This window comes from Hippocampus zosterae, chromosome 16, assembly GCF_025434085.1.
Source record: "Hippocampus zosterae strain Florida chromosome 16, ASM2543408v3, whole genome shotgun sequence".
NCBI classification, from domain to species: Eukaryota; Metazoa; Chordata; class Actinopteri; order Syngnathiformes; family Syngnathidae; genus Hippocampus; species Hippocampus zosterae.
In genome coordinates this window covers 4,648,358-4,659,470 of record NC_067466.1, presented here as the reverse complement: position 1 = coordinate 4,659,470, position 11,113 = coordinate 4,648,358, and the positions used below count along the sequence as shown (strand labels likewise).

Here is an 11,113-nt window from a genome sequence, read left to right as displayed (position 1 = left end):
CCTAGCTACTTCTTCCAGCTCTCCCCGGGGGATCCCGAGTCGTTCCCAGGCAAGCTGGGTGACATAGTCTGTCCAGCGTGTCCTGGGTCTTCCTCGGGGTCTCCTCCCGGTGGGACATGACCGGAACACCTCACCGGGGAGGCGCTCAGGAGGCATCCGAATCAGATGCCCAAGCCACCTCATCTGGCTCCTCTCGATGTGGAGGAGAAGCGGCTCGACTCTGAGCCCCTCCCGGATGACCGAGCTCCTCACCTTATCTCTAAGGGAGAGCCCGGGCACCCTGCGGAGAAAGCTCATTTCGGCCGCTTGCATCCGGGATCTCGTTCTTTCGGTCACGACCCATAACTCGTGACCATAGATGAGGGTTGGGACGTAGATCGACCGGTAAATTGAGAGCTTCGCCCTTTGGCTCAGCTCCTTCTTCACCACGACAGACCGATACAGCGTCCGCATCACAGCAGACGCTGCACCGATCCGCCTGTCGATCTCCCGCCCCCTCCTGCCCCCACTCGTGAACAAGACCCCAAGATACTTGAACTCCTCCACTTGGGGCAAGATCTCCTCCCCGACCCGGAGGGGGCACTCCACCCTTTTCCGACTGAGGACCATGGTTTCAGATTTGGAGGTGCTGATTTTCATCCCAACCGCTTCACACTCGGCTGCGAAACGCTCCAGTGAGAGTTGGAGAGCCCCGTTTGAAGGAGCCAACAGCACCACATCATCTGCAAAAAGCAGGGATGCAATACTGAGGCCCCCAAAACGGACCCCCTCAACGCTTCGGCTGCGCCTAGAAATTCTGTCCATATAGGTTATGAACAGAATCGGCGACAAAGGGCAGCCTTGGCGTAGTCCTACCCCCACTGGAAACTCTTCCGACTTACTGCCGGCAATGCGAACCAAACTCTGACATCGGTGGTACAGTGACCGAACAGCCCGTATCAGTGGGTTCGGTACCCCATACCCTCGAAGCACCCCCCACAGAACTCCCCGAGGGACACGGTCAAACGCCTTCTCCAAGTCCACAAAACACATGTAGACTGGTTGGGTGAATTCCCACATACCCTCGAGGACCCTGCTAAGGGTGGAGCGCTGGTCCACTGTTCCACGGCCGGGACGAAAACCACACTGCTCCTCCTCAATCTGAGGCTCGACTTCTTGACGGACCCTCCTCTCCAGCACCCCTGAATAGACCTTACCAGGGAGGCTGAGGAGTGTGATCCCTCTGTAGTTGGAACACACCCTCCGGTCCCCCTTTTTAAAAAGAGGGACTACCACCCCGGTCTGCCAATCCAGAGGCACTCTCACTGTTGACCACGCGATGTTGCAGAGGCGTGTCAACCAGGACAGCCCCACAACATCCAGAGCCTTGAGGAACTCCGGGCGGATCTCATCCACCCCTGGGGCCTTGCCACCGAGGAGCTTTTTAACCACATCGGTGACTTCAGCCACAGAGATAGGAGAGCCCACCTCAGAGTCCCCAGGCTCTGCTTCCTCCAAGGAAGACGTGTTTGTGGAGTTGAGGAGGTCTTCGAAGTACTCTGCCCACCGGTTCACAACGTCCCGAGTCGAAGTCAGCAGCGCCCCATCCCCACTGTACACAGTGTTAATGGTGCACTGCTTCCCCCTCCTGAGACGTCGGATGGTGGACCAGAATTTCCTCGAAACCGTCCGGAAGTCGGCTTCCATGCCCTCACCAAACTCTTCCCACGCTCGGGTTGTCTCGTTGCATTTGGTGTAAATATAACAGCATTGCAAAAAAAAAAAAATCATTCCAACAATTAATCATGGTGGTGGTGGTGTGATGGTCTGGGGCTGCCTGCTACTTCAGGACCTGGAAGACAGGCTATGATTGATGGGTGCATGATTTCGGCTCTTTACCAGAAAATCCTGAGGGTGAAAGTTTATCCATCAGTTTCTGACCTCAAGCTGCCATGCATTTGTGTTTTGAATCACAACATTAATCAAAAAACACATCAGCAAATCAACTTCTGAATAGCTTTAAAAAAAAAAAAAAACGGAAGGTTTAGGAGTGGCCAGGCTTGATTCTGATTGAAATGCCGTGCTTTGACCTTTAATAAGCCGTTCATGCTCAAAATAGATGTGAAAGACTCATTGCTAGTTATGCTGTAGAAAATGCTTGATTTTGAATGTTGCTGCTGCAGCGGGTGGCCCGACCAGTTATTAGAATAAACAATGCTACTTTATTTCAACATCATAAGCTGTGCAGGAAACATTTGCTTTGGCAGAGGTGTTCCCTTTTTATCTAAAACCATGACTGTCTTCATGAAAAAGCACATGCAGAGTACAATAATGACTAATTATAATGAGTGGAAGCACATGACAGACTACAGTCATACCGATATATTAGTAGTGGTACTTTATTGCAGTCTTATTTTGACACTATTCAGGGCAGAAAGAAAGAAATACAGTATTTAAAATGCAATTTTGTTTTAAATGATTGCAACATCATCTCAAGAGCCAAGTTTCTCCCCCTCATTGGTGTGATGGGGATGCTTTGCTCCCAAAAACATGTACACAGTAATTATCATTTGTCTTAAAATGGTTTGTAAAAAACTATATGAAAAAGAAGAACATCAAGGCACCTTATTTAAGTGAATATCGAATTGTTATTGCTCATGGAACAGTTTGTATGACATATTTGAGGGAAAATCTTGGTGCCCATTATTGCCATACATGCAGCTGAAGCTGGCAGAGATGTCTCATGAATTTAAGACTCTCTGAAATGAGGGCAAAAGAAAAAGACCCCGGGAAAAGGGTGAGTGATGGGGGTCGTCACAGAAACTCTGAACGGGGCATGTCCCCCATTGTCAGAGAGCGGAGCGGGAGTTCAGGACTCCGAAGGGGTTTGGCGACGGCCGGCGTTATTAGGACTCACACTAAGGCTGTCAGCGGGGGGTCCAGTCGCCACATGCGACCATACTGCTTCTATCGCACATACGTGTCAATGATGATTTGTCGACTTTGTGTTATAGTTACAGAGCGCTTGGCTTGATGAGGGGCACATTCATCAATATGCGGATGCACACATGAGGCATAAAAAGGTGTGACATTACAATGCAGCAGGACTACAATCACCACAATTTAGACTCGCGTATCTCCGTATCTCCACAGGAACTGCCATTTACTTTCACGCTTTCAACTTTTAAATTGTTTGTGCACGTTGTGGGAAGAATGTGGTCTCAGAATAAAATTTGCAGTCGTACTGTAATACTTTACATGCAAATTCTTGTTGGAAAATGACAATTAATCATTTCAAATGCTTTTAACCCTTTCATGCACCCTGTAACGTGATAACATGATTAGTTGTCCACTGTAGTCACAGCTGTCCCCAAAAGGGTTAAATACTATGCAGGTTTTTATTTACAACAAAAGTCGGGAGTGGTCGATGGATGACGTGTGACTTTCCATCCAAGTATTTCTTGAAGTCAGTATCTGGAATGAAATAATTTTTGAATGCCCAATCTTTGAATAAACAGAGCAGGAGTTTGACTTTTACCATTTGTGTGTGTGTGTGTGTGTGTGTGTGTGTGTGGGTGTGTGTGGGTGTGTGTGTAGTTTACAGTACAGTGACAGTGACGATCCGTCTATTTTCCCTTGTTCCTCCACCACCCTCATTCAAAGCCTCCTGGGATGATTATTAATATAATAATTAAACATTCATTGCCCACAGCACCTGCGATCTTCCTCTCCTGCGGACCCCTGGGATTACTCACGCACCCCCCCCCCCTCCACACACACACCTCATACGCATGGAGAAAGCAAGAGAGAGAGGAAAAGAGATGGGAGGGAGGTGCACAGGAGGAGCCAGAGGGAGGGGTTGGTGAGAGGAGAGCAGCAAATCCAAAAGGGTCATCAACACATTGGTGGATTCTTTTACACCAGTCAGAGGGGTTTTTTTTGTGTGTGGGTGTGTGTGATAGGAAACATGTGAAGTTATGTGATCGCAGAACAAAAGAAGAAAGGAGGAAGGAACAATCCAATACTGGGAAGGACCTGGACTCAATCAGTGGGTGGTCGCCCACCCCCTGAAGCTGACGTCTATATTCCATTAATCAACTAAAATTGTCCTCAGTATTCCGTCAAATGGAGACTTTTAGTTCTCATAAGATCTCATATTTTCTTATGATTTGATGTAGGGTAAAAAAGGCACTTTTGGAACTTTTCAAAACACAGATAAGAGGCACCGGAGTTTTGCAGCAGTCACTTTTGACAGGACTGGTGTAATAGAGAGCCTTCAAGGGCTGGAGTGGTCGGCAAGATGCTGCGGTATCTGCTCAAGACCCTCCTGCAGATGAACCTGTTCACCGACACCATCCGAAACCCCAACGGCACCGATTCGTTCTTCAACACTTCCCTGCCGTCCTTCAACAGCTCTCTGCTCGATTGGGGAAACTTCACTGTCTTCAATGGTAAGAGAGTCAAATTTGCCTTTCGCATCTGCTTTGGTTTTGTGCGTTGCCCTTTTCACACTTGACAGCAACGATGCAAAAGGACACATGGCTTCTCTTGAGAATAGGACACAAACACTTACAAGGTTGCATCTTTTGTGATGGTAATTCATAGCGGAGGCGGGAGGGAAGTGAAAAGGAGAGTAAATCGAAGTGATATGAGTTTGGAGTTTAAATTAGATGGCATTCTCATGATAGAATTTAACCCTTTGAGGGACAGCGGTTGCTAGAGTGGATGGCAATTCAAATTTTGTTTTCTCTTATATGAATTCATCTTAATGTCACATTTGCACATCACCCGCTACAATGGACCTTTATGTGTGTTGCCATCCACTGTCATTCTCTTTTTTCATGCCTAAAGATTAATGAAAACAGTTCAGAAAAACATTTGACGTAGATTATCATTATTTTTGCATTTAAGCGTTAAAACGTTTTTTTACAATGGACTAGGTAATTATGTTTACTTGAAAACATGCTTACCTTAGTTTCAAAAAGCATTATTACCAATGGTTATATTATACAATATAACATTAGTTGTAAGTTTCTGCTTGATTTTTTATTCATTTTTTTTTGGTCCCGACATCCATCCTAAAGCCATGCCTTGTGTCCCCCGAACTAATTTTCTCATCACTCCAACTCCGATGACTGTCCAAAAGTACAACAAAGTAACACTTGAGCTGCCTTTGTGTCATTTCATCTGCAATGCATCTCTCTCGCTCCATTCAGTGACGCCGCCTGCTGTCACACGTGATGGAGTGGACCTCCATTCAAAAGTGAAACTCAAACTCTCAAACCTGAAACTGGTTGACTGAAGCTGCTGGGTTTTATGGGAATGGATGTCACTTTTTGTCATGTTTATTTATTAATGTAGTGACACCCCGCTATGCTTTTCTCCAATTCGATTGTATCAACTCTATCAAGCAAACGTGGGACATGGAGTGCAAGAACAATGAATCCTGAACACACATATTGATTTTATCATTTTTTGTTTCAGCTGGTTCTTATCATTTGTGCACTTGAGGTCCAGTTTAGATGAGTGTATTCTGTCACAGAGGAAAGAGAGCAGTACCTTTTTTGGGCAGTGAGATTTGTAGAACTCCACTCCCCCAGCCATACCTTAAGCTGCATCGATATGTTAAATCTCTAGCTTTTATTTGCCATACACTTTTCATTCCCATCCAAACCACAATGACTAATGGAGTGTAGATTGAGGTCCGTCTTTTCTCTCAGTGTCCAATGAGACATCAAACACATGAGGCAGGGAGTGACAAGAAATGTATTGAGAGGAACCTATTCAGCGCCGAACAGTACGGGATGATAGACAAACGTGCCTCGTGCGAGTCAGGTTTCATATTCTCCTGCTTCTGTCTTCCGCAGACCATCGAAAATAGTCCCTCGAAAAATCTTTAGCTTGCGTCTGTAAATATTGAGAGGTCAGAAAAAGGATGGCGGGGTAGGATTGACTCAAAATGTCGCGTTTGTAGTGGTTTGACCATAGGGGGGAAAAAAATAAATGGTGGAAAAAAAATCTGCATCACCACCTGTTTCAGCAAGTAGTGGTGAAAAAAATGCGCTAAAAGAATCCCATCCATTGCAGGTTATGTAATTATTGCCTAAACACCACATTTTAAATCATCAAACTAGTGATAGAGTTCCTCAGTCATGATGTGATGAGTCATCACTGGATAGTTGGATGGAGTGGGGGCCGCCGTTCTTACTGAGTGCTCCCAGTTGAGAACCTCACAGAAAGGCTATGGGAGGACAGCTCGGGTCAATTTGGATCTACAAATGAAAATCACTGAGGCCCGATAATCAATTTAGAAGGTCACGAACGATGTACTTAAGCATAGCACAAAAGTAGACTGTTGGAAAGTTTATCTATTCAGTCGTACTGGCTTCCTTCCCCTCTATTGCAGTTGTTTTTTTTCAACAACAGACGCTGACTGTTAACTAATTATGCGCGTGACAATCAATTCAGTCACGCAATAAATGCTAAGTAATAGCGGTGCATTTGAATTATTGGCCCATTCAAGTTAACGGTACTTTAAATCGTAACTTATGCAATTACTGGAATCAAGACACTCATATTGTTATTTTTCTCAAATGGGTCACTTTCAACACAATTTAATTGATATGAAGCCATTCATTGCGCTCTGTGGTTTAATCATGAACTAATATTCTTACACATAAGGCACCGGGCTCGCTATTTACAGAATGAATTGTAACACAATTCAAAGTGGCAGCCCAATCAGGGTTTCTGTCATCCCACCCACATATTCATCACTCTCATCTCCGGGCGGTCTAAATAGAGTCCAGTCTGGAGATGCGCTCATGTGATTCATGCAAGACGGTAGAAACTCCACTTTATCGATCAATATGGACACTCTTGCTTTTTGGAGGACATGTACATTCAGTTTGGATTCTGTTGCCTTTTGTAGAACAGCGGTTACTGCAGTGGACAGGTGATCATCTTATCAGGTTACAGGTGCATGAAAAGGGTTAAAACAAGGCAATTCAAATCATGACTATTATAAGCCACTCTTCCACAAGGGTCTTTGAAATTTACACCTGAGAGTTGTGATGATGGAGCCACCACTTTCATGTTGTGTCTTATCCTAAGTCCTAACAAGGACTACAACTGAGGGCAACAAACTACAACTTTTTAATTAACTCATTCGGGGCCAAAGAGTTTTTTTTCGTGTGTGTGTGTGTGTGTGTGTGTGTGTGTGTGTGTTTTAAGAATTCAGGCATTTAATCCTAGGCACGTCTTCCTGTATTTAAAATAATAATAATAAATTACGTGGTAAGGCAAAGGTCTGAAAATGGCTGGCACTCAATGTGTTTTAATGTCTTCTTTTGCTCCTTATTAGCATTAGAACAATAATTACACATGCAAACTATATAAAAATTGAGGTGGTTGGCTTGCCAGTTATTTACACTCCTATCCAAACGTATTAGAACAGTGAGGCCAACAAAGGCTATGTAAATTACGTGTTACCTTATGAATTTCTCCAGCTATCAAAATGTCGGTAACGCGATCAAAGCACTATTTTCAATTTAAAGTCTTCAAATTTAATCTCCAGTTTAATTCGTACAATTGGGGGAATCCCTGATGAGGTCATTTTGTCATTTATTTGTGTTCAGCAAAGAAAAAATTGTGCATAACATGTTTTACTTGGCAGTCAGTATAGCATTGATTCATCTTGCAATCTGTTGATTATTATTATTATTATTTTATTTTTTTGGTGCAATCGTTTGAGCCAACTTTGCGTTTGAGAAAGTGGAGCTGGGCACTGCTTCAAAGCGTAATTGTAGAATGTCTTTAATATATGGGAGTTAGCGCCATCTGTCCCTTTATCTGGGTCAAGTAGGCTCCCCTTTGCTCTTTTCAACATAAATCTGCTCCGGAGTCATTAACCAGTTAGCCTGTGTGTGTGTGTGTGTCTGTGTGTCTGTGTGTGTGTGTGTGTGTGTGTGTGTGTGTGTGTGTGTTGTGCATATTTCCCTCCTAATTATTGTTTAATATTTCATTATTCAAATTCCTCGAAGGTGTCCCCACCCGCATGACTTTAGACTTTTTTTTTTTGCCTGGAACACCACGGGCACCCTCTTTTCCCATTCATGTCATCATGCCTTTTCGACGCAAAACGAACGTTGGGGAAAAAAAATCCATGGTGGATTTACAGAGGACAGACTACCAGCATGGTGCCCATCAGGCGCTTTGAGAGGACGGTTAGCTTTCTTTCCCAAGGAACCCTGCAGTGCTTGCTCACTTATTGGCTGCACTTTCTAATGATCCTCATTGAGAAGCTGTTTGAATCCAGCTGGTAGTGACCTGTTGCACAAAATTATGGAAGCATTAAAAGGTGTATCAGTCTGGCTCCAGTTTCCAGTGTTTTCAAGTACAACCTGGCTGCTTTGTCCTAATTTATTCAGTTTGAATGGCATATGTATTAATAATAGATTTATTCGGAGTATTTAGGCAGCCATTCATCTTTATTCATTGCGCGCTTCCTTGAGCAACCAAACATTTATGAATTCTGCTTCTCACCACAGCTTGACTCCACGTGTGAATTATTGGCTTTGGTCACTTTGAGTAACTCCGCATCACGTGTGCGTGGGACATGGGTGCACAGCTGCACAGAAATTAAAAAAATCAAATGCAAATTCTAATAAGTGTGCCACTCTCAACGGCACATTTCCTGCCATATAGTGTGTTTGGATCATTAAAAATGATCTTTTTTGAAGCACACTGTTGTTGATGTTGGCAGTGTGGCTGTGAATGAGACTTTGTAGTGGAAACAAAACGGAATGTCTGATGACTGGGGAGGCTTTCAGTGGAGAACAGAAGGGGAAGGGGCTTCATGACCCTTCTGGTTGGCACTCAGCCAAAACAAACCCATATTATGGACTAGTCAGATACAAGCCCTGTAATTTATTCTCTCGTGATGCTCTGTGCAACTGTTTTGTTGTTTCCAGCAATACCTTCAGGGACAAGCGATCAGGGGAGGCAAAGCCTGCGCCTCTTCAAGTCCCCAATGTACTGTTTTCAGACACGTGTAATACGCACTCTAATTTTCGATTGTCAGATAAAAGGGTCAAAGTGATACAGACTGAACTTTGTCTGACGAAAGGGGTGTACAAGAGCACACAGGCTCACACTTGTAACATTTATCTTCTACGCTCAGGTAGCAGAGTGCAGAGACTGGACAGTTCTTGGTTAAATTCTGGCAAAAGCGGCAAAACAGCGTCCTCACTGGAAAAAAGTTTCATGTGCAGGCTGCCATGAGGAAGCACAAAGAGAAGTCGACTTTGTGTTTCTTGAAAATGTTCATATCGCTTCATGTGTATTTCGTATTTTACCATCTACAAATTCCACTAATTTTTAAAGATTGATCATTTGGAATTCACTTTTCGAAAGATCGTTTGCCGAATGAATATTATAATTGTCAGATGGAGAAGTAAGTCTGCCTCCTGTCACTCTGCTGTCACCTACTCTGTTTTTCACCCCCTCTTCATTTTGTCCGTTACTGTTATCTGCTTCACCTCACTTCAATTTCACCTTGAATTATTGCTTTGGCAACAATGTGTGACTCCATCATATAAAATAGAGAAGGAAAAAAACCCGACAGAGTAAATTTGAATTTCATTGCACATTCTCCCCTTTTTCTCCTTGATCCAGTCGGCGCTCCTTCACCTCATCTCTCCATCTGCCCCTCCCATGTTTCTCATTAAGAAAGCTTCTCGGCTTTATTCAGGAGCAAAATAACACCAGGAGGTGCTCAGCAGCTCAACCACAACTCAGCGGTCTAGCAAGGCTCCCAATTACCATCAAAGGATCTTGATGTATTTCAACAGCTATAAGCTTGAGCCGACTCATCAGTTTTCCATCAAGCAAGGGCCTATCTTTGAAAGCTTATCAATGGCCATTTCTATTTCGAGCCCCAACCTATTGGGACAATGCGAGGCTGCATCTTGAAACACTGCTGCCTCCCTTGAATTGAAAATGAAATATACGGCCATCTTCTTTGATGTTATTAAAATGAATCATAATACATTCATTTGTGTATTTTGGAATTTGGAATTTATGATGCAATCCAAAGGAAAGAAAAATATATATTCAGCTAGATTTTTTAAGAGAGAGTGGCTGCTGGTCTCCGACAGTTAAGCAAGTGCTGTTGTTCCGCACTATAAGGCGCACCTTCAATGAATGGTCTGTTTTAAAACTGTTTTCATATATAGGGCGCACCACATTATAAGGCGCATAGAATAGAAGCAGCAATTGTGGCTGCAGTTGCATTATGCATCCACTAGATGGAGCTATGCCATAGAAATACAATACAATACAGCTTTATTTATCGGGAGCTTTCACAACCACTGCAACTGTGACAAAGCACTTTACAAAACATTTTTAAATATTCCATCCAATGCTTTTAGGTATGCCTTATAATGTGGAAAATACAGTAATTTTCATCATATGACTATTTTCATGCTATCATGCCACAGGTGTGCCACATACGCTGATCAAATAGTGTTCATAATATGATTTCTTTCTTCAAAGATTGTTTTTTTTCTTGTGTTGTCATGAAAGTTGCTCTACTCTCATGATAAATAATAAAACAATGTTTACTGTTGTAACTTTTGCTCTCACTATACTATGAAAGAGAGGCTCTGCATGAACTGAAATATAAAGTCAGAATAATCATCTTGAAAAATCTTTATTCTCTTCTTCGTTCTTTCAGGTAATTTTATGAAACTTTTGTTCTGCTTAACCTAATTAGTTCTGCTTTGAAAATTTTTGTCATGAAATGATACGACTTTGCCTCAAGAGTACATTTTTGTTGAAATTTGAGGAATTGACTCTCATACCAAAAGAGTATTTTCTTATAATCTTACACTTTTTTGTTTTAGGGTCAGGGAGTTAATTTGAGTTTTTTTTAGTCTAGCCCGAAACTGACCATTACACAATTTTTGTTGAGTTCTGTCTGACAGCAGTTTTTGGGCACAAAATCCAAAACTGATCTCAGTTTTGCTCCATCATGTCAACTTTTCGAGCTGTAGGATCCCCGTAAAATATATTAAAATAAGTGTTTACTTTGTAAATAAAACACTAAGATGGAATACGTCCAAACTTTGAAAACTAG

General features: G+C 43.1%; 1 protein-coding gene across 3 annotated transcripts in view; it reads left to right on the top strand.

Annotated features, from left to right (window-relative positions):
* Positions 1-3,923: 3,923 nt before the first annotated feature.
* robo3 (roundabout, axon guidance receptor, homolog 3 (Drosophila)) overlaps positions 3,924-11,113 on the top strand; it is a 216,117-nt gene continuing 208,927 nt past the window's right edge. For 2 of the 3 annotated variants that reach the window (XM_052046220.1, XM_052046222.1), the window contains exon 1: positions 3,924-4,430. In XM_052046220.1, the coding sequence (XP_051902180.1) occupies positions 4,280-4,430 (151 nt within the window). In that variant the 5' untranslated portion in view covers positions 3,924-4,279. The remainder of the gene's footprint in view (positions 4,431-11,113) is intronic. The other variant, XM_052046219.1, reaches the window with a different exon arrangement.